This window comes from Augochlora pura, chromosome 3 (genome assembly GCF_028453695.1).
Source record: "Augochlora pura isolate Apur16 chromosome 3, APUR_v2.2.1, whole genome shotgun sequence".
Lineage (NCBI taxonomy): Eukaryota > Metazoa > Arthropoda > Insecta > Hymenoptera > Halictidae > Augochlora > Augochlora pura.
In genome coordinates, this window is record NC_135774.1 from 29,184,192 (window position 1) to 29,207,999 (window position 23,808).

At 48.9% G+C, this 23,808-nt stretch overlaps 1 protein-coding gene across 1 annotated transcript in view; it reads left to right on the forward strand.

Annotated features, from left to right (window-relative positions):
• Positions 1–23,808, forward strand: part of LOC144467606 (disintegrin and metalloproteinase domain-containing protein 10) — a 59,741-nt gene that overhangs the window by 21,230 nt on the left and 14,703 nt on the right. The window contains exon 3 of the mRNA XM_078176493.1: positions 3,373–3,491. Coding sequence (XP_078032619.1) covers positions 3,373–3,491 — 119 coding nt within the window. The remainder of the gene's footprint in view (positions 1–3,372; positions 3,492–23,808) is intronic.

Below are 23,808 nucleotides of genomic sequence, written 5' to 3' on the forward strand. Positions count from 1 at the left end.
GAACCGTCGCTCGCATGCGGCTCGCAGAGTTCCCGCGGCCCGGATCGAATCACGTCCCCGCGAATCCGCGTCGACGCGTTTTTGCGCGTTGAAGCCGCGTCGAAACCGTCTCCGGTGACGCGTGTAATCCGCTCGGACGCGATTCGCGACGCTCGGACAGCTGACTCGTGATTGTCGATCACGATCGATTCGTTTTTTTTGTTTTCATTCGCCGGAGGAACGAGATGTTTAGTCGCGGGTCCGGCGACTCCGCTGCCGGAAGAAAAACGGTGAACGGTCGTTGTTCGTCGTTCGCGAAAAAAAAATTGTACACGACCGGATTCCGTGAAGGAAACCCAGTCGAAAACGTGGTACAAGGTTTTCTTGCAAATGGTTTCGTTTTCGAGAAATGCTCGACCGCACGCGAGCTGGTTTTCGGGCGAACACGGCCATGGTCGGACACGCGCCGCTCGAGTTTTCGCAGTCGATTATCTCGCGGACGCAGCCTCGGGTGCGAAATTGTTATCCCGCGTGTTCGATGCAGTTTTCGACGCGGAATCTCGCGCCGTTGTAGAGAAATTTTTTCGTAGCATTTGTCGGATTGGAATGGAACTTTCGAGGTCGGCTTCGTCGAGGCACGACGCTGTTGCGAGATTCCAATGCGATGAGAGGATATTTTATTCGGGGCAGGGAGATTCGAAGGAAGATCGGTTGACGAAAATTGTCGCGTCGTCCGTTTCTGGGGATCACCGTCTTGCCGTATTCTCGGCGACGGAAGACCCTGAGACTTTCCTGTCGATCGCCGCAATTATTAATCGCTTCTGTATGACGTGCACGCGGCAAAAGCAGAGTTTTTGCGGGGCGCGGGCGAAACAGGCCCGTCGAAAATCAATAGTCCCCGTGTCCTGACTGCGGATCTTTATGCAAATGAATGTTTCTAGGCGCCCATTAATACGACCGGCATCTACATAGAAGCTTACCAGCTCGCTAAACGTTATGGTTATGTTTCGAATATTAAATCCTTGTTTAACCCTGTTCCAATTTTTATTTCGCCGGCAGTCCGGTAATTTATTCATTGCCCGGACTCTCCTCTCCCTCTCCCGAGACTTTGTTCGGCCAAATATAAACCGTTGCATATTAATCCGTCGAAGCTCGGATCGCCGAAAAAATTTACGCCACCCTGCCAGATTTTTCAACACGCGCGACGCGCAACCCTTCTTCCTAATATCTCGTTTATTAGGTGATAATTGCACTGCGGACTTTATATATTTATTCGAAGTATACGCGAAAGCTGTTTTAAACAACGGAGAGGCTCGTGTTGGTGATTATTTGAACCGTTTCGAATAAACATTTGGACGAAATAATTATTCGAACTGTTTCGAATAAATATTTAGCGGAAATAATTATCCGGACTGTTTTCGATAAATATTGATCCGAATTAATTGTTCGAATGGTTTCTTTCTGGCCGGATATTTTGTTCGACTCTGTTTGCATTAAATAGTAACAAACATTTCTATGGAGCGATTGGAAAAGAAGTTAATTATAAAAAGCAACGAGAAGGAAATTAATCGATGCTTTCAAACGAATCGATTATTTTACAAATTAATTCCCGAGCGAGCGAATTCTTACTCGGCTAAGAAATAACACGCTCGAAGGAATCGATTGGATATTCGATAATGTCGAATACAATTTTATTCGCCAATCCCTTTATGAGATAAAGAAATTCAATTTTGCTCGGCTCCGGGCCGCAGACGTCCGCGCTCGTGTTATTAAACGCGTTACTTTCGACTTAGCGGAGCTATTAAATAAAAGAAGGCGTACCCGAGCGGCTCTTGTTCCCGCGACATTTGCATTTCCCATAAAAATTCACGGCGGCAACATTTTCGATATTTTTGCTAAAGTTTCTGCGATACGCCGGGCAAGTTTTTTTCTTTGCGTTCCGCGTTCCAAAAGCGTCGATGGAAAATATAGGACGGAGTATAGATTAGTTACAAGATTTTAAATATGGTTCAAGGAATTGACAGTTTTTCGAGTGCCCTTCGCGTCTATCAGCAACGAAACCATGAATCAAAACGGTCTCCCTTCGGAATTCGACGATTTGAGCGAAAAAGAAAATTATTTATTCTAAATTTTGAAATTTAGATTCGTCATCAGAACTCCCGAAAATATACATACATCAATTTTTGTGAAAATCGAAACATTTTTTCGACTACCCATCCGCCATTTTGTTTTTTCAATTTTTAGTCCCGGATTCGTAATCGGCTACCAAGAGAACCCTTGCATACAAATTTTCAATTAAATCCGTCACAGTTTTATGTTTCGGGATTTTCTGCCACAGCGCGCCGGGGGCCTCGGCCTCGCCGATACGTGGAACGGAATCGCGTTCCGAGCGAAAGGGCTAAGAATCACGCTCGCACAATCGCATTCTTCGCCGGCGGGACTTCCGAATATAGTTCGGGATCCAGTTCCATCGTACGTAGGCACAGGTTGAATCCGGCCAACGCATAGTTCCAGAGCGTTGCTCGCACGGAGGCGTCTAACGACCGCCGTTGAACGCGCGCGCGCGGGGGGGAACCATGCCGTGCTGGAAACGTCCTGGAACACACGCACCGGTCCGGAGTTTTATGCGATGCCTCCGCGGAAAATATCGCGGAACCGTGGCGGGCGACGGTCGAACATTTTTTTTCGGCGCGCTTCCACCTAACGCGACCCGCGTAACACCATTTTCGTAACATTTTTAGCGACCGTTCTCTCGACGCTAACCTTCCACGAAAAACATCTATAAAAACCTAGAGATCCGTTACAATTTAATCTCGCAAACGAAATTTCATTAAAATCAGCCGTGCTCTTATTTGAATTTAATTAAGTTCCGATCATATATTCGTGTATTAATAAACATGAAATAATCCGCCGGATATTATTGTCATCTTCTCGTTTGTCAATCGCACGATGTCTCTGCTAAAATCGTCGATGTACGAACTGGATAGAATTTTATGCTTTTCAAAAATTAACCCTTTGCACTCGAAGCCATTTCAATTGTAAAGTTAAAATAATTGACTCATAGTATATTTTACGTAACAAAATGCACTTTTATGCATACGAAATTGATTCCTGTGACTTATATCAAGACGTGATAGAATAATTTCAGTGGTGTCTCGGAGTCGTCAGTCGAGTGCAAAAGGGTTAATGTGAGTTTAATATTAGAAATTAAACTGATTTTTCACAATTTGAAATAGTAGATTTATTAATAGAATTTAAGGTTTGTTTTTGATTTACTAAAATTGTTAAAGCAAGGAAGAATGCAGGGTAATGATAATACGAATTTTTTGACGAAGTTATTTCTATAAGAATTTATAGTATCTATATGCTAACGACGAGGGGATTCTGTTGCAGACAATGGACGTTGCGTCTGATTCGAGACAAGGGCCTGTTCAGCAGGGACGCGACGTTCGAGAGCACCGGAGGGCCCATCCCCTTCGACACGTCGCATTCCTACGTGGGCACCGTGTTGGGTAAGCTTGCGCACCCTCTTGCAACACAATTTGATCACATTTCTCCCGTCCCTCGTTCGTTACCCAAGACAAACTGATGGAAACTCGTTGAAATTATTCAAGGGAGAAAACGAATTTTCACTTGGCCGCTACGATCAGCAACAAATATTTACAGTAAAACCTGTTTTTGTGCGGTCTTTCGAAAAATTCGAAAAAAAATTCGTACGCAAATTTTTGAAGATTTCCCTATGTTTAAAATTAGAAATTGAAATTTTTAAAAATGTTTCAACGTGTAATTTAATTATTTATTTTCTTTGGAAAGCACTTTCTTGTTATTTCGCGAAGCTTTGACATATTTTCTGAGTGAGACTCTTTTTATGCGGTGCCTCTCTATAAAAAAACTTTTCTTTAATATGTTGCGAAAAATTGTTTCTTACAGCCATTTATGAAGTTTCTGAATATTTTTTCTTGCGCGGTCTCTTTTCTGCGGTCCTTATCTACCGCACAAAAACAGGTACGACTATATCACTTTGCACAAAGCTCCAGCACAGAGTCTGCTGACATCGAACCGTGAACCGAGACGACCGGCGGCGCGTTTCCGGCGGTAAGGTCAAAGCGCGTCGAGCGAGATTCGTCTCGAGGATGATTCGGGGCCGCGAACGGGCAATTTGCCGCAATTACCAAAAACAATTACCGTCCGCGGAAGGATCTCCCGGGCGCGTTTAATCCCCCCCCGCGTCGGTCCATCCCGTTCAATTTAATCTATCCGGCGGGCACAAAGAGAGGGGCCGACGCGGTCTCGATTTTACCCGGGGAAAAGCCGTGCGCGGAAAAAGAGCGGCCGGGGCACCGCGGGAACACCGAGCGCGAAAAATAGGGAAAATGATCCCGGCCGCGGGGGTAATTTCTGCGGCATGGGGTCGCGGCGACGCGGGGGGGAGTGCGACGCGCGGCGTATCGAGTTCGCGGATCGACTTTTTCCGGCGCCGGGAGTCGTACAATAAACGCGAAGCCGGCCGTCGACGAGGGGAAACGCGCGCTTATTCACCGTGTGCTGCGGCTTTCAAAGGATCCGGCTTCAAACGAGCCGCCGCGCGCGCACGCCCCGGCTGTCGAGTTTTCCGACGACCGATCAAACCGGCGTGAATTTTCGGACGGAGCGCGCGCACGGAATTTCGCATTCGAGCTCTCGAAAACGCGTTCTCGCCGCGCGGACGGCGAGGGCTTTGCGGGCCGAACACGCGGCCGACCCCGTCAACTGCAAATGGAATCCGAGATGAGGGCCGAACAGGCGGGTTCCTTCGGCCGGAATCGCGACTCTCTCTCTCTCTCTCTCTCTCTCTCTCCTCTTCTCTCCGCTCTCCGCTCTCTCACGATTCTACCGGAGGGTCGGAGAGCCGGGTAATCCTCGACGGTGGCCGCCGTTCGACCCGGGGAATCTCATTTCGATCGCCGTACGCGAGCAGACCCGGTCGTTTGGAAGCCGGCCAGACACCCTATGAAAAGGTGTAGCTTTGCCGCAGGTCGGAACCCGCGATGTACACGCTCGATATACACGGTGGTACTCGTATCCACCCCTCGAACTATTACCCCCGCTTGCCGCGATTTTACAGAATTTTTATTATTATTATTATTATTATTCTTTATTAACACATCGCGTACGAGATTTCTCGTCTTTGGCAATTGAAACGTTGTGACCGGGAAACGGGATATCTCCTTTTCAGGTTTTTTCGACTCAATCGACGATTTAAGGAACTAAATATAGACTTTCCAGGTTATGTTACCAGGGTAACGAATTCTTGCGTATCTAATCACTAATAAATTTTTTCCAGGACTCCAACCAATTTAAAATGAAAGATTAGAGCCTCCCCTTTACAATAATACCTTAAAAATCGATCCACGATTTTTTCTCGCGATTTCGTCGCGTCTCAAACCGAGGGAAAAATGATGCAACTTTCCTGCACCCCTCGGAAATCGTTTCAAGTTGTCGGGTGTCTGGCGACTCCGATAAATTTTTCTCGCGACTCCGGCTAATTTTGTATGAAAAATTAAAGCCTACCCTTTACAACAATACCTTCAAAATCGATCCCCGATTTTTTCTCGCCACTTTATCGCGTCTCAAACCACGGCAAACACGACACAAGTTGCACCCCCTCGCGAATTACCAAATTCTGGGACCTCTAGCGATTTTGATGAATTTTTTTTCACGACTCCGGCCAATTTAGGATGAAAGATTAGTGCCTCCCCTTCGCAAGGACGCCTGAAAAATCGATGGGCGATTTTTTTCTGGCGACTGCGCCGCGATCGAATCGAACACACCGACGGAATCGCGAGAAAAATCATCGCGCATATTCTATGCACTTCCGCGAAGTTCTGGTGTAACAATGGAGATATTTCAAGCGACACACCCAGTACACGCGGTTACGTTCACGTGTCACCCCCTCGTTTTTCCGGCGCGCCGGCATGATATTCACCCCGAGTCGAGGGGTGGGGGGAGAGGGGGGAGAGAGAGGTTCGGTGCTGCTGCCGGCTTCGAAATTGCGAATACCTTCGACGTCTGCGATACCTCCATTCTTCCAACCCCTTCCCCCCGCGATCCCCCGAAAACGTTATTGTTGTTATTGGACCGGGGATGTTTGCGTTTATAGCAGCCCCCTTAATACCGGCGTGCACGAGGGCGTTATAACTCGGATCGTTTGTCTTGGCCTAGCTATCGCGCATCCCTTAGCATTAGTCATCGGAATAACTGGCTGGCGAATGCGATACGTTCGCTCCCTGAGTCATCCGCCCTCCCGCTTTACGATCACGAAACGTGTACGGCCGTTGTTGGTGCCGGACAATAGCGGGAATAGCGAACCCCGTAAACTATTGAAAATCATTTTTGCGGTCCGCGGTCGCCGGGCATTATCTCAATAGTCGCGCGTAACCAGATTCCATACTATTAAAAGGGTTTGCTAATCTTTAACAATTTAACAACAGAGCAGTATTTGAAAAAATGTACAACAATTATATTACCAACGAAATATATCCTATTTCTATCATTAACAAAGTATACCATATTTCGCGTTGTTAAAAGGGTTGCTAATTGGCTCTTAAATTTTTAACAACAGAGCAGAATTTTAAAGAATGTACCGCAATTATATTACCAAATATATCCTACTATTATTATGAACAAAGTATATACTATAATAATTACAGTAACCAGAAAGCGAATCAGAATAATCTACAATTTCATTTTTAGGAATTAACGTTCACCGTGCTCCATTCGCCGAGTTTTATTAAAATTCGCGGACGGGAGGTTCGCCGAGCGAGACGCTTTAATTTTATGAAATTTTTTCGAGGCTCTTTTTACACGTCCGTCAATTCGTTAATGGCGCACTCGTTGTTCGCAAACATTTTTGTAATCGTTCAAGCTATTATTCCGCAACGCCGAAAAATACGTCGCTTTTGTTGTCCGTCGAAAGGGTTGCGTTTTTTAAAACATAGAGAGAAAGAGAGAGAGAGAGAGAGAGAGAGAGAGAGGAGCCATTACCGTGAAAACGTGGAAATTCGATTTTGCCGCGCGGGCTCTTCCGACGTCGCCCCCCCCCCCCCCCCCCCCCCCCCCCCCCCGAAACGAATTTCAGATCGAAAGGTTAATTTAATGGCGGCCCAATAAATTGAATAAACATCGAACGGGCTCTTCAAAAGTGATGCTCCGCGACAACGAATTCCGGCGGTCCAATTACCATTTAAAAATTCCGATACCGCCCCGTCATCGCGGGGGGAACCGGAAGTCCCTTTCATCCTAACCCTGTTACCCACCCGCGGCGCGGAAGCCTTTCGTGACTGGTTCCATTAGAGCCACGTCGGATAGAACTCGGCGAAACCGAATTGTTATCCGAAACGCGCTTATGCTACTTGTCGCGTCGCGTCGCGCGCTCGCGTCTCCTCCCGGCAAATTTATTCCATTATCGTTCGCGGTGGAGAGCGACGCTCGGGGGCGGGGGCGGGCGGGGGAGGGAGCTTCGCTATTTTCGAAGTGATAACGAATAAAAATAATCGAGAGCTGTCGAGCCCGCGGGAAACCGGGCAACGAACGACCGGAAATTTCGTTGGACGGGGCGTTATGGCTGCCGCATCGCGCGCGAAAGAATACGGCAGCGGCGAAGATATCTGATTCCACGGGAACCGGCCGAGCACGAGCGAATTCCTATTTCGTAGGACTTATCGGGCGTGTACTTGGCCGACTGGAACGAACGGGAGACGATTCTACCGGGGGGGAAAACTGAATCGAAAACGAGAAACAATGTTCGCGCCGGTGGAACGCTCCGTTTCCGCGGTAATCGGCTCCGAAGGTGGATCGACGCGGCTGATCGCGGCGCTCTTCCTATTTCCGAAACTCGTTCGTCTTCCCGGGCTAATTGCCTCTGTAACGGAACTTTCGGAGAATCGTGCCGCTTATTTTAAACTCCCGCTTTCTTCGCGCGGAAGCACGTGTAATTTGTTTAAAAGCGAGATATTAAAGTGGAGGTTAATTCAATCAAGGCGGGCAGACGTTTTGTATTCAATTATGAAAATATTTCGCATCGATCTCGTACGAGTTCAATAGCTCGAGGCTAGCCGACGATTTATTTCTTGCGGCAGACTTGCTGTTCGACTATCTTTGACTGGAATCGTTTAAATCTTTTAGTGCCGAACGAAAACCGATGCCTATGCGAGGATAACCGCAAGGAATTTGAGGAATTTCCTAGGGTTTCGGGAACAGCACATAAAAATCGAAATAATCATATTTCACATGCGCCAACCTAATATCTTGAACCCGGTTAATTATTTTCCACGACGGTCGTCGACGATTCCAACGCGTTTTCCAAGCAAAATCGTTCGACGGTCTAATCGAGAAAGACATTCGCATTGATCGCGCGCGAGACGAACAGCTCGATGCCGGAACTAACCGGCAAACTAGTTAGGACGGAAAGTAATAATACGGGGCTTTGAGAGGCGCCCCGGCTATGAAACACACGGGGTTTTCCGAAGAGCGGGCGAGCCCCGGCGTGTATACATATACTTCATGGAAATTTCGCGGCACGTGTTCGGGCTGCTCGCGAATAGAATTCCGGACCGCTTCGGGAAACCGTCTCTGAAACTTGATCGCGGGCGCGCAACGTCGGAACGACGACGGACGGTTCCGACGTGTTTCTCCGGGAGAAACGTCGTTATTGCCTTAATAACGAGAACGGGGCCGGGAGAAGTCGGCCGCGCCGCCCGCGCACCTTTCCCGGAATTTCGTGCCGCGCGCGCGGAACTTGTTGAATCCGCGTTCCTCCGCTTTCCGCTCGCGATTAACTCGTAACGCGTCGGCGAGCGATCCTTTCTGGCCGGGCCGGTCCGCGGAGTCTATAAACTCCGGGATACCCGGTCCGGAGTCGCCGACTCGCGAAGGGTTTTCGAAGGGCGGACCTACCGAAGGCTCGACGGAATAACGAGCCGGGATTGTTTACGATACGTTTAGAGATCGCTTGGATAGCAGTTCTTATCCCTTCGGACGCTGTAACCGTCTTGGTCCCCCTGATCCTTGTCGCGCTGAATCGATCCTCGCGCTTTCAGGACCCTTATCTGTTCTCCGGATGGCCAAGACAAACGTTCCCAAGCGTTCGATCCCGTTGGAAAATGTTCATCGAGGAGTTTGACCCCTTGAAATACGATTTACTTCGCGCTGCGTTGATTAGCACCTATTTGTTCTTAATATTTTTAATAATAGGACCGGACAATTTTTGTTTCCCGTATTTTCGATGTGGAAAAAATTAATAATGTTCACATTTAGTAGATAGTGCATGAAATCTGTATCATTCAATGTTCTTATAGAAACTCTGATAAAACAATTTTTAACATATTATACCTAAATTAGGACTTGTAAAACTTTAAGGAAGTAATTAATGCAACTTATAGAAACGTTTCAATTTTAAATCGACCAGATAAAATAATTCTCTGATGTTTTTAAGTTACCGAGATGAAAAGAAACCTAGAATAAATGCTTCAAGTTCCAGTTTCAACAATCCTATCCAAAACTTCGAAGTTGTACTATCTTTTCGGGCCTGTAACGTAACAATGGCCGCGTTAGCGATCTTTATCGCCAGGAAACAATGTAACAAGAGTGCAAGACAAGCAGAAACAAATAACGGGGACCCGTAAAGGCAGAACGGGCAACGCGGCGCGAATAATAATCGCGGGGTTCGGACCGTAAACGGGCTGGTATAATCGGTCGAGAAGGACTGGCCTAATCGGGAGAGGCAGTCGATCAGGCTTCCGCGCGAATTAGTCGGGCGAATTAAGCCGGAGTTTTCGGGGAAAGTGCACACGCGCGCGCGCTTAGTCTTCGCCGTTTCCGGTGTGAACGCGCCGCGGAACGGGTTCGAGGAACGCAGGCGCAGTCGTAGGACGACGACGCGTATCACTGATAATCCGATTACCGATTAAACTTGGCTAATTGACGGTGTACCCGCGTGTAATTGCGCCGGCCGGAAACGGCCGATCAACGGGCCACGATAATGGGGAATCCCGGATCTCTCTCTCTGGTGGTCGACGCGCGCGTGGCGAGGGAGTCGCTTAGAAAATTCCTCCCGGGGCGATCCTCTCCGCGCGGGTACGCTTCACGAGAGGACCGCGTGCTGCTCTTTATCCTCTTAACGATCATGCGTTGAAGTTTTAATACCGTGTCGGCGATAGCGTAATTGTACTTCGGTTTACGCCGGTTTTATTAGTCCCCTTGTCGCCGGGCCGCGCGACTACCGTCGACTTTAACGCGAACTTCGACGGTTGTCCGCCATCAAATCTTGACGAGCCAAGTCCGTCGCCAGATTATGCCGGAGATTAGCGAACGCCGCCGGATCAACGTCGAATCATTAGCCCCCCTCTATTCGCGGGAAAACAACTTTCGCCTCCCTCTCGATAACTGCTCTAAAATGATTAAGGGCCCGCCGCGGCCCCGCTTCCTATCTTAATTATTAATCTAACTTCCTCGGCAAGAAAAAGCTCGTATCATCCCTCCCTCCCCCTCTCTCTCCCTCTCTCTCTCCCTCACCGCCGACCGTTCCAACTAGTCTAAAATCATTACAGGGGTTCCTCTACCCTACGACGTGTATCTCAGTTATTAATCAGACTCTTATCTACTGCGAAGCAACTTTGTGGTATCTTTCCCCTAGTTTCCGCCGGTATCATCCTCTTCCTGACTAGGCCGAATCATTAAAATGGGGTGGCTACCCTCCGCGCCCGAGCTATTAATCTTGGAATGGAACCGCTCTTTTTACCGATATCTGCCGAAGTAATGGATACTTCTGCTTGAAAATTTATTGCCGTAATCTACGGAAAGCCCGCTAACAAACCTATATTTTTCCCAAATTTTTTCGGCCACCCTCGAGGAAGAAAAAAATCCTTGAAGCACGCAGGATCTCCGTTATTGATCTTGGAAAAGGGACGTTCCTATTTCTACCTGTATCTTTAGAACCGATGATTATTCCTTGCTGAAAATTTATTGCAATATTCTACGAATTTGAATAACGAACATAAATTTTCCTACGATTTTTACAATCACCCACATCGAAGAAAAAAAATCTTAAACTATGTTAGGTCCCCACGATTGCTCTTGGCAAAAGAACCTCCCTATTCCCACCTGTATTTTTCGAACCGGTGATTATCCCTTGCCGAAAATTTGTTACAATACTCTACGAACTCGGATAACAAACATACATTTTCTCCAAATTATTCTAACCACCCTCCAGAAAGGAAAAAATCCCGAATCAAGATGCTCGGCGCGCGATGGTCTGAGAGATTTAAGGGATGATTAAAGGACTGGCCTGGTGTCTTCGCTACAGTACATCTTGATATCTTCGCGCCGATCGTGATCACGGGGTTGCGACCCCCGTCGGGCGCGAGGCAAAGGCGAGAGATGCGATCGGGGTTGTACACGGTCGGCGGCGCTAGGGCCGACAGTGTTGTAGACAGTTTTCTTGGCAATCCGGGGCGGCGGTGTGTCGCTTTTTCTCCGGCGTCGAGTCGAGTCGATTAATTTGGCGGCGTGCGGGGGGGAGGATGAGGGGCGGCGAGTTCGGCCGCTAGTTGCGGCAGGTTCTTCTGGCCGCTCGCCAATCCCGGCACGACGTATTCATAACCGACGGCGCTTCTCGGGGTCCCGGGGCTTTTCACACTCGAGGGTTACAAATTACCGGGGGACAGGAATGGCGGGAGATAAAATGTGTACTTAACGCGACGGTACTTTGGCTAATTAAGCCGGGATTCAAGGGTGGCGACAGAGAGAGACAGAGAGAGAGAGAGAGAGAGAGAGAGAGGCCACCCCCCTCCGGCGTCCGCCGGCCGAGCCGACCTCTCTTAACCTCCCGTTTCCCGCCGAAGAAACTCATCCTTTTTAGCGCGCGGGGTGCCATTGTGCGCCCGGCCATCCGCGACCAAATTTTTCGTCCTTTGTCTCCGCGAGCGACGCCTTAACTCGTCGATTTCGACGCCTAACGACGCGACCCTCCCGAACTCCTTGCCGACGACTCCTCCCGCTACGAAAGACGCTAATTGCTTCGGATGACAGGTCCCGCTAACGATCCAGACCGGATTGTTGGCACCCGACTCAAATTAATGAAAAATCCGCTCGGGGCGCAAAGCGAATCAGAACGCGGTGGCGCGCTGTATGGTTAAAACTTTTTTCAAACTACAATGAAAGGCTCGGGATATATAATATAAAACCGTGAGTATTTTATCATTCCGGATGAGCAATCAATGTAATTATTAATTAAATTAAAGATAAAACTATGGTCAGCTATTCTTCTTCGTGCAGATAATGTTACAAGATCTGTCTTTACCTTATAATAAATATGCTTCTCCTACGATTCATGTCGAAATGCTTATGGTAACATATTCGTAAAATTTGCACGCTTTAGGTTAATTCTAGAACAATCGCCATGAAATCTACAAACAGTATAATTGATAAAACGCATAACAAAATTTATCGACGCATCTAAGTGGTTAAAATCATGTCAATCATTTTATAAATTGTCTCAAACACGTGACAATCACTGATACGAATTTCCGTCTTCTGATCAGGCTATCGTGTCTCGTCGTTCCAGAAACGGTTAATTCGCTGTCAGAAAATTGAATTTTATGGTGGCGCGGCGCGGCGATTCGGAGCGACGCGAACGGAAATTATTTATTCACCGTCGCGATAACGAACAGGGAGCGTTAATGAAACCCGGCCCGCCCCGAATTGGACGAAGACAACGGTGCGCGGCCGGCGTTGTCCGGGCAGCTTGCAAATTTGACTGGACAACGGTACCGGGCCGATTGTTGATTAACCATCGGTTTACGCTGATCGCGGGCGTTGTTTTAAATCACCCCCGCGTGTCCGGTGGAACGCCCACCTCACCTCCCCGCCTCCCTCTCGCGCGGTCCCCATCATTGCCCGGTTTCGCCGCTTAATCACCGATGGGATTCCGCCGGTTACGCGATAGATATACAGGCTGCGCGAAAGTGATACGATCCCGCGAGTAGATTCCGAATTAGAGCTGTTGATTTATGCACGAGCTAACCTATCCCAGACACGGCGGCGAGATAGCCCGCCCGAGTCTTGATCCGCAAACCGATTGTCTTCTGCTCCCTAATTCTCTCCACCTGTCAATCAGAACACCGTCAAAAACTGCGCGCTATAGTCGACGATCATATGTGCGACGCGACGCTTCGACGGCGGCGATATGATCCTACGTTGATTAATTTATGGTATTTATTCATTCATGTGTACGGGTGAGAGAGCTCTTTGCTACGGAACAAGAAATGAAAAGAGAAATGTATATATAGCACAAGTGCGCAAGACAGAAAAATGTAAAATATGTTAGTAAAATATATCTGAAATATTTTTAGCTTCATATATATTTTAGTATAATATATATTACATTTCTTGAAATAGAAAATATAAATGAAAGTATAGAAGGCCATGAACAGAGTGGGCGTGGCTTCAAGCAGGCGTGGCCTAGCTGCTCCTTGCATTAAGTGATCCAAACCAGTGTCTTCTTAAAGTGTCATATCCTTCTAAGAAAAAAACCCTAAAGCTTTAAATTACGAGAAGATCCTCCTCGATCTAAAAGTATATATCATCTTCCTCACCTTTACCAGCGAGAAGATGATCCGTTCGGAGCAGCGAGAAGGCGTGGCCTATCAGCTCCCGGCTCGCCGTTCCCGATCCGTGGAATCGCTCAGTGGGACATTCGGGATCCCCGTGCCAACTCCGCAGGCAACATCCCATAAAACCATCATCTTTACTATGTTTTCGAGCCTGTCTAGCATACACACGCGCAGACGTTCCCAACGCGGAATCGGCTACGCGACGCGCGGAGGATTTTATTTACGACGTCTAGACGCTTGTCGGAGGGGTTGTAGAGATCGGTCCTGGAGGGCGGATGGTAGGATCGAGAGCCGTCGGCGGGTCGGCCGCGTGGAGGGACGGCAGGAGAGTAATCGATATTCTTTGATTAAATTCGACAGAAATCCGACGTGGCGCTTGATATCGCGCGATATTACGTCCCGGTTTTGCGAGAGGCCGTCCTTTAATTAAACCGTCCGGGGACGTCGCCGGGATAACGTCGCGCCCCGGTGTCCGTGAGCCCCGGCCTTCGCTCGCCAAAAAGAATAATCAACTCCTTTCTCCCCCAATTAACAGCGTCGGAAATATTCTATTCCGACGGCTAAATACCGGCTTCGGGGAATCCGGTTTAATTTTATTTCGTTCGAACGGAGGGACATGCCAAGCGAAAATCGACGAGGCACTGACCGGAGAAAGATCAGCCGCTATCTTCTTCGGTGCTGCCCAAGTTCTTGGATGTTATTTAGATGCTATAATATAATAATGTATATAGATGATATAGATAATGTTTAGATATTAGTTAGAAAAGTATCGCAATGTTTTTGGCTAATATGCAGCTCATTAAAATGATCAAAAATGAAATAACTATATTAATTGCAAGGTTATAGCGCAAATATTATTTTAGTTCAATGGGTTAATAATGAACGTGTAGTTACAGCACAGAAATGAGACTAACCTATCATTTCATTTCATTTTATTTCAGTCACCGCGTACTCATAACCTTTGAGAAATCACCGAAATAATTTTCGTCGCGAGAGACGAATTGCCAGACGACTGTCAAGCTATTCGAGAAATCTCCGGAAAAGCGTTCAAGCATTTCAAGAATACTCCGCGCTGTCTATCCGGCAATTCAAATTGCCAATGGCGCCGAATGCCGACGGTCTAATCCGAACGAAAACACTCCGGACTCATTTTGGTGATGCCAGTCCTCCGAGTCCTCCATCAGACTTAAAACAAATCTTTCTCACCTGATCGCGAGAGAAAAAGCAAGGGGGTGCTCGGGGATGAGAAGAGACAGAGAGAGATAGACGAAGAGAGAGGGAGAGAGAGAGAGAGGGAAGGAGGTCTCTCCCGACGGCCGCTTTCACGGAGAAAAGCTCTGGCGCTCGTTAGTGGAAAAATCCAATTTATCCGGGGAACGGTTAGCGGGAGCGCCGGGCCGGGTTCGGGCCGGGCCGGGCCAGCCTGGAATCGCGGAGTCTTCGGACAATAGGCGACGAGCGACAAACGCGCCGGGGAGAATACGCGCGGACACGCCGAACGGCGGAACTTGTTTTCATTGATTAACAATCGAATTACGTCCAATCGCGGCCGGCATTCGTTTGAACCGGCGCAGCACACATTTTCCACGCAATTCACGCCTATCGTCGTCGTTCCCGTGCCCTTCCGAAAAGAGTCTGTCCCTGTCGATTCACCGATTAATCATTTTAATTAATCATAATTTCGGCGGCGGTAATTAACCTCGTCGAATAGGCGAATCTATCGGCAGCACTTGATTTCGACGGCGTCAACGGGTTCCACGATTTGCAGAAATGGTCCGTAAGATTCTTTTTTAATTTATTATATATGGTTACAAAGTACACACTTTTAGCTTTAATTTAAGCTATATTGCATTGAAAAAGATTCACGGCGACACAACTTAAAATTTTATGAAACTTTACCTACAGAATGGGGCTGCTCACCTGAGGAGACAAGGTTGGGTTTCTCGATTCGTAGAAATGTTCCCTACGATGCTTTTTTAATTTACTGTACCTCGTTAAAAAGTAGACACTTCTAGCTTTAATTTAAGCTATATCACGTTGAAAAAGATTCACGGGGACACGACTAAAAATTTTATCAAAATTTCTCTAAAAGTTGGGGCCAATTCTAATCTAAAACTTGATGGATTGCTCCCGTGGAAAATCAAATAAGTAAATAATTCGTATAAATCGCCGGCTGGTACGTCACGGCTAATTAGGGGATCGCGTGCAAGAACGTCGACGAATCAATTGGAAATTATTCTCCGTCGGCCGACGAGCGGATAACAGTTCGGTAACATTGCTCTCGATTGGCTCCGCTCGGTTTTCTCGAAAATCGGAGCTCGGAGGTGGAATTGACGCGTGTCTGTGCGTGTGGTCGACCTTTTTCCCCCTTTCCGCTCACGGATGAATCTTTAATCGATCATCTCGAAAACGAAGCCACGGTTGGGTAAAACTGTATTCCCAAGTTTTTCGCCGTGTTTTTGTACAGAGAATAATCTCGTGGCCGATTTTCCTATGGTTTCCGGCGTCGGTCGGCGCACAGAGACAGGTCTCTCTTTCCAGCGGAATATTCGTCGGGGCGGGATCCACCAGGAGAGCTTCCAAGTAATAATTCAAACGATCGAAGCGACGTCGTTAAAATAATCCGTCGACCCGAACCGCACGAGGCCGCGTCTCGGCAGCATTAAGCTGTGTACACATTAGAGCGCGGGGCTACGAGAGTCGGCCTAGCCGCAAACCTCCATACACATTTAATACAAATCCTCGGCGGAGCAACGAGGAGTCTCTTTCTCGAAGATACCGGGATACTTTTCTCTATAAATAGACCGCGGAAACCGGGCGCATTTGCGGCTGGAATAATATAGAGGCTTTCGGGGGTCGTTTCACCGTGTTTTCGAGACCCTTCGTCCATTCGCCACGGGCCCTGCTTGAATTAATAGTAATAATTAGCCTGCGGATCTTGCGGCGAACATTCGGACCCGTACGTCATTCCGTGAAAAGTCCGAAAGAATGTTCTTCGCGGAATAAACTTTTGGCAGTGTCTGCGTAACAGGCGAGGCGAAATGAAAATTCTAATTGAAACATGAAAATTCGACTCGCAAGCGTTTGGTCCACGAACGCGCCGCGGCGTCTACGTAATTCCGTATATAGTTAGAAATAGCAAGCTTCTATCCGACTATCGATGGGAATAATAATAAATATATATATTTAGAACCCGGGGGAAATAGATCGAGGCTTCGCGGTTCAAACAAGAAACTCCCCGCGAATCCCTAAAAAATCCCGTGCTTTCGCCGAGCGAAAAATTTCCAAAAAATTCCGCCTCCAGTCTGAAGTCTCCGCGTACGTACCCAGCAAAATTTGCATCCCGTTTGCCGAAAGAATATACAGCGTCGACAAGGTGATTCATCATCTCGGGAGTCTCGGGGAGAGTCTACCGTCGCCGCGTCGGGCATTAATTCGAAAAATTCTGTACTTCCGTCGCGCGGGGACACATTTCCAGAATATTCGAGCAAACGGGCCGAAAGCCTTCGCAGGGAGTCCAGAAGACGCTGATCCGGTTTGCTAAAGGGATACGACCGCCATAAGTTGATTCATTATTCCCGGAGACTGCAGAAAAATCATATTAGCTCGAGAAATCCGCTGATCCCAGGCCCGAAGCCTTCAGAAATGGCATTAGCGGGGGATCCTGTTTGCCTTGGTAAGGGCATTATGCGTGAAAACCAGGCTGGCAAACAAATGATTATGTCGGATAAGTCGCTTAGTCCGCGCGGCTCAGTCCCCCCCAGGGGTTTTGTGCCCGGGGTTGCACAACCGAGCAAACATTGCGTGACAGGCTCGCGGGAAAAATAGGGTTGCGCAACGGGGCGACCGTTGCTCGCCGCTCATCATAATACACGCCGCGTGTCCGAATTAGCCCGAAGTTAATTACCGAAGTTAAGCGGAGCTGTCCGGACTCTCGAGATGGAAAATCGAACGCGAAGAACGTTTCTAGCCGCATCTCGTCGCATTTCGTCGCGGCGCGTTCTGCTCCGGGCGCGCTGGCTCCGTCGTCCGGAGCGGAACGAACCGGTCCGGAATATTGCGTGGAACCCGCCTGGAAATGGGTCAATTACGCCGCGGAGGGTGTTCGCAGCTGATTCGAGAACCGGAGCCGACACTCGATCCGGAATCGCGGAGAGGCGGCCCGGTCGTGCGTGTCGCCGTGACGAAACTTTTCTACTTTTCCCCGGGGATGACCGACCCCGGCCAGCACCAGTTATCCTTGAGGCGACTCCGCTTTCCCTGCTTGTGCATCCTGCGACCCAGCCTCTGGACGCGCGCGTTGCTTTAACGCCGCGCGGAGATTATGCACCGTCGCGCAACATCGGCGCGATTTCGTCGCAGAAAGTCGGGGACGACCGAGCAGCTTCCTCCGGCGAACAACGAGGCGCGGATCGGTGGGAAAGTTCGCGCACCTTTGCGCAAACTTCGCCTTAAGCCGCGTCCTCGTTGGCGCAACTCTTGGCGCTGGATGTGGAATCGCCGCCGATCCTTTTTCGCGAAGTCGAAGTTTGAGATCGAAGTAGATACCGCGCGATGGCTGGGTGTTTCCCTGCCATGTAATTGCTGCGACGACGAGGCGCTTCGTGAACGAGAACGAACGACTGGGTCCGTGGGGACCCGCGCTCTCTGCCTCCGCTGCTCGTTCATTATTCCGCCGTTCGTGGATCGCTCCTTTATTAAATGATCACGGCCTAAGCTGGTTAGCGCTTTAAATATCATGCATTTTGCAAGCCTTCTGTTTCGTTACCATCGGAGAGTGTGTAACAAAAGATCGCGATACATCGTTCATTTTCTTTATTGTCGAGTCTTTCATGCACCGTTTGGTATAATATGCAATACCACTGCAATAGTACTGTATTTTTAATAGTCTTTTTCAAATACATTTTAAATTACATTAAGATAAATTAAAGAAGTATCTTGGGTAGGAATTAAGTAACTTTGACTGACGATAATTCCGCGAAAAATTATCATAGGATGATGGCGGTTCTTTTAAATTAAAGCTTGAAACTCCTATTTTAAAACAGTATTTTTGATTTATAATATTGGCATGATTCCATCACTGTAACCCTTTAAATATAAGGCCATATTTGTCGCATTGAAAATTGCAATGTTTGACAAAATGCACGGACTTCGTAAAATTTTGTTTAGAGATATCATTTATAGTGAAATGAAGTTCCATCCTTCCCCATTAATTTAAAAAAAAAGAAACGCGGCTACGATTTTTTTTCGCGAAGTTACAGCACTTTGAAGCGCTCGTATCCAGTCCCTCGCGTTAAGCCGGCTCTGATTTCGTGCCCAGAACGCGAGGGTTACTTCGAAGTGCTGTAACTTCGCGAAAAAAAATCGTAGCCGCGTTTCTTTTTTTTTAAATTAAAGGGGAAGGATCGAACTTTATTCCATTATAAATGATATCTCTAAAAAAAATTTTACGAAGTCCGTGCATTTTGTCAAACATTGCAATTTTCAATGTGAAAAACATGGCCTTATATTTAAAATTTTACAATACTAAAAGTATATCAAATTTAAAATCCAGAAAGACTGTCTTAAACTACAGATTTCAAGCTTTCATTTAAAAAAAAATCCCCGCCAACCAACATGAATTAATCACGCGGTAATCGCCAGTCAAATTTGGCCAATTTCTACACCAAGGTATTTCCGTGCCACAACTTACTCTGTCCGGGCGTATTTAAAAAACTGTTAAAAATTGTTGCACGTGCCGGGAAATTCAATTACGCACGTGTAAAATGCAGTAGGTTATATAAAATGGAAATACCGTGGACAGAAGCTGTTTCGAATTTCGAGTTGAAATATACGTCTCCCATTGCGAATGGTTAAAATATGAGGGTAATATTGGCAGAATTAAAATTCAATTTGCTTGTTGAAAAACAAACGAAATAAAAAGAACAACAAAACGGAGAGTCTACGGTCACGCGCGACTAGCCTTCGGCTTTCAACACTGTGAAGAGAGCCAGTGGTAAGAGGGAGTGGTGAAAGAGAGAGAGAGAGAGAGGGAGAGGGAGGGAGAGAGTAAAGTTTGCGGAGACAGTGAAATCAACAGGATGAAGGGGCTGCTAAGTTGACCGGTCTTCGAGAACGGTGTGCGTCGTGCACCGAGGTAAGAGAGACACGGCGAGAGGTCGATCGCACGCGATTCCGATCCGATCCAATCGCGCGAAAACTTTTCTTTTATCGCCCAATGACGAAAGGAGGGTGCGGCGAGGCAAGAGTCCCCCGAGGGGGAGAGGGAGGAGCGACGGGGAGACGGGGGCGGCAGCGGCGGCGACGAGGAAATAAAAAGAGTCTCCTCATCGGCTCTCCCGGCCCGGCTCGACTTACGTTCGCCGCGGACCGTGAGAGCTCTCGGTTAATTCGATCCAATTTCGTGAGGTGACTCCGAGCATCGACGGCGATTCCCCTCGGGCGAGCTTCCGCTCAATCGACGCGGGGTCTTCGACTAAGCTCGTCGATACGGGATTCTTCGGAATTACAGTAGGCTCCGCTCGAAAGCCACCTATCAGCCCTGCCGGAATAGCTCTTTCAGTCGACTAGCCGGACCCGGCGTCGCGGGGCCGGCCAACTATTTTAAAGGGGATAATTAGGAGAGGCGGAATGATGGACGCTAACGTCGTCGTGGCCCTTCCGTAACGAACCCATAAAACGCGAGGGAGACAAGCAAGGCATTGCCTTTTGATGGGTCTAACGGGCGAGGATGGTTCTTCCGCGGAGGAATATGGTAAAGGGGTAATTCTCGGATGCGATAAAGAGGCGAGGAGTAGTTTCTACGCGGCGGAAAGTAGACGGATAATATTCTTGCAAGGAAACCGGCAGCCCTTGCCGTGGGAAAGGAGCCCTGTTATAATACTCTATGCGCTTCTCTCGCCGCCCGGAGTGTCCTAAGAGGCGTGGCTTAGTTGCACTTGCTGCCGTTAATCTGCTGTATACGAGTCCGTCGTGTTCGCAGATTCTCAATTATGTCTTCGAATGTAATTTATATGATTTTAAAAGGATTAGTGAAAGAAATTGTAAAGTTAACTATATATTATCATAACGATAAATTAGGTTACTAAATAATACACAAGTTACTAAGAAAACAATGGAAAGGTTATGAAAGAATTTAAGAATCTCATGGTACTATTTTCAGTCTCCAACCTCTCTCTCTCTCGTATAAAAATACGTAGCAAGAGGAAGGCGTGGTTTTGTTGCCCTTACAACGAAGTCGGGGAAACGTTTCAAATCTGCGGCCCCATCCATCCCAGACGACGCGACATCCAGAAATCAAATTCCGTAGCCGCGGTGTAGTTCGTTTTCCGCACAGATTGCTGGGGGGTAGGCGTGGTCTGGCCGCTCTGACGGCCCTACGGAGCAGCGGCCGGCGGAGCAATCTTCGTCGGACCGAGCATTAGTCTTCCCGGTACTGGACTTTGGGCGTATATCGAATCGGGGGAGCACCGATTGCGACCAGCCCCCCAGGTTTATTGCTCGTCTCGGACGCGCGGGATAGAAAACAGTGGAGCAGCGGAAGCGCCGGTGTAATAAACTACGGGCGGAGACGGGACAGTTTGCGCGCGGTCCTGAATCGTTGCCGGGCGGTGTGTGCGCGGTGTGTGTGCGGCAGACTTCTCCGCCTTCTACCATCGGGTTTTTGCTCTCGGGCTCGGTAAACAACGGAGCGACGTCGTCGGGTTCGTTCGCAGTCGTCGGCACGCATATCGACGTCTCCCGATACACGCGCGCCAATGCATGTGTGTGCACGCACATCTGCAGATCCGTGCGGCAGCAGAGACACACTGGTACGGTAGGCACACGGACACGGAGAGAGACCGACGCAGCGGCAGACTGAATTTAATAACGGTCCCCCCGGTGTTCTTTGTAATCTCAATATCCGGCGCCGATCCTTTTTGACCCCCGTCCGACCCCCCGGCGCGGCCCGATTGACCGTCGTCCAACCGTCCAACCTGTTATTTTTCGCGGAAACGGTTCGCGGAGCCGGGGCTATCGACCGTGTGTAAACCGAGAGAGGAGCGTTTTCCCAATCGGGTCCGCGCGACGCCGTGCGCCGCGACGCGACCGGTCGGTCGTCCCCGGTTCGTGCTCGCAAGAACTCTAACGATATCGTTTCATAAACCATCCCCGTGACTCGTGGGAGGCGGGCCGCGCGCGTCCGTTTTTCAAATGGATTTCACAGTGGGACAGAGAGTGAAGGGGAGAAAAGAGAGAGAGAGGAGCAAGAGAGAAAGAGAGATGGAGTTCTATATTTTTCGAGCGACCATCAGGGAAACAAAAGGAAAGAGAGAAAGTCGAGGAAACAGTCGATAGGGTTCCCCGGCGTGTCCTCTTTCAATCGGAGAAATTAAACCCGTGGACCGTAATGAGCACGCACGCTCCTCCTCCCTCGTTGTACCTCTCCCCTCCAACAACCCCGTCGCGGCAGGAGATCGTCGGCGTCCGAAGGGAAATTTTCGATTCTCGCTTAAATGGTAATTTCATTGGAGCGTGGTTCCGCCGCGGAGGCGGATTGGGGGCTGCCCCCTGAGAGACGGCGGCGGCGGCGGAGGAGTGGCGAGGGAGGCCGGTGGACGGCGGGATCGTTTGAGCCGGAGAACCCTTTGTTCAATCGTTTCCTTTGTTCGGGGGTATCGATTAGCATGAGGGGCGAATTTACCCGTCCACGATTCCCGCCGAGGGATTTAAAACACTTAATTGCAGGGAAAAGCTGTCCGATAATTCGCCTCCGGGTCGCATCCGACCGTCTCGCTCCGACGAGTTTACCCGTCGTTCATCTTGCATCCCCGTGGTTCTCTCCCCAACCCCCTTTCGGATCGCCAGCTGTTCGGCCCGGTCCTCGAAACCGTCGCGCAAAAAGAAAAGAGCGACGCGCTCGAGAAACGCGCGTATCGTCCGATTAATTATGACGAACGTCGCGGTAATTGCACGTCGACGAAACGAAGCAGAGAAACAGAGACATCGAGCGATTACGGGGAGTTGCCTATGTTGCACCGACGCGAACCACGCTCGGATTACCGGCCCGTCTCCGATTTAGCCGCGATTAACCCCGTTGATTCCTCGCCGCTGCGAAGAAACCTGTCGATCGCCAATTCTGCGCCATTCTGTTCCATTCTGTTCGTTAGGTCACCGATAACTTATTCAAACAAAGCATGTCCCTGTTCGATCGTTCCTCCTATTTTTACCGGCTCCATGGCATAAAATACTCCGAATAGGCGTGGCCTCTACTAAAACCATGTAGAACGTGCTGAAACTCTTCGAATTTGACTGTGATCATGATTAAAGCGTTCCTATGCTATCGCCATAGTCTAGAACTCCCATAAGAGGCGTGGCATCGATGCTCCAGCTTTTTAGAATACGCCTAGTAGGCGTGGCTTCTTCTAAACACACCTAAAAGTACCCGAACCTCTTACAACTGTACCGTAATCCTAACAAAAGCATTTTATCCTGTTTACACTGCTTAGGTCGTCTATAATGGGCGTGGTTTCGCTGCTCCGACAGCGTAGAATGCCGGAGTGGGCATGTCCCCGTCGCTCCCGACGAATTTCCCCACGGAAGCTTGTAATCCGGGAAAGTTATTTCTATTTTCGAAAGTCTGCGCCCGAAGTAATTAAAGGGTTCGTATTTCCGGCGTGTCCCGCGGATTTCAGTTCGTCGTCCCAGTTCCGCGTCTGGGAACGGGGCGTGGGGGGAGACCGGGGGTAGAGGAAGGATGCGCCAGGGTGGGCGGAGGGCGTCCCGGAAATTATGAAATCGTCGAAACGGTGTAATTCCCGGCGAAGACGACGGCCACGTCGGAAATGGATGTAGCCTCGTCTCCCCTTCTTTCTTGGCTATCTCGGCGCTCCCCACGGCGAGGAGACTCGGCGAGGAGACGGAGAGCCAGCTCGCAATTCCCGGCGCTGTCTCTTCTCACCCCGAGACAATTTTCGATTCCGAGAGTTTGCCTCGGAAATCTATCGCTGGCAACGGGAAGAGAAAGAGGGGGGGGGGGGGGGCGTCGCCCGGCGAACGGCGCCGAGACACGGAACGAAGTTAGCCGAGTTCCCTGAATCTAAATAGGGGACGATTCTCTCGATTTCCGCGCGAGCACCGGGACTAGTCGCGGCGCCGATTACCTGTACATGACGAGAACCGGCCGAGTGTACTCTCGGCG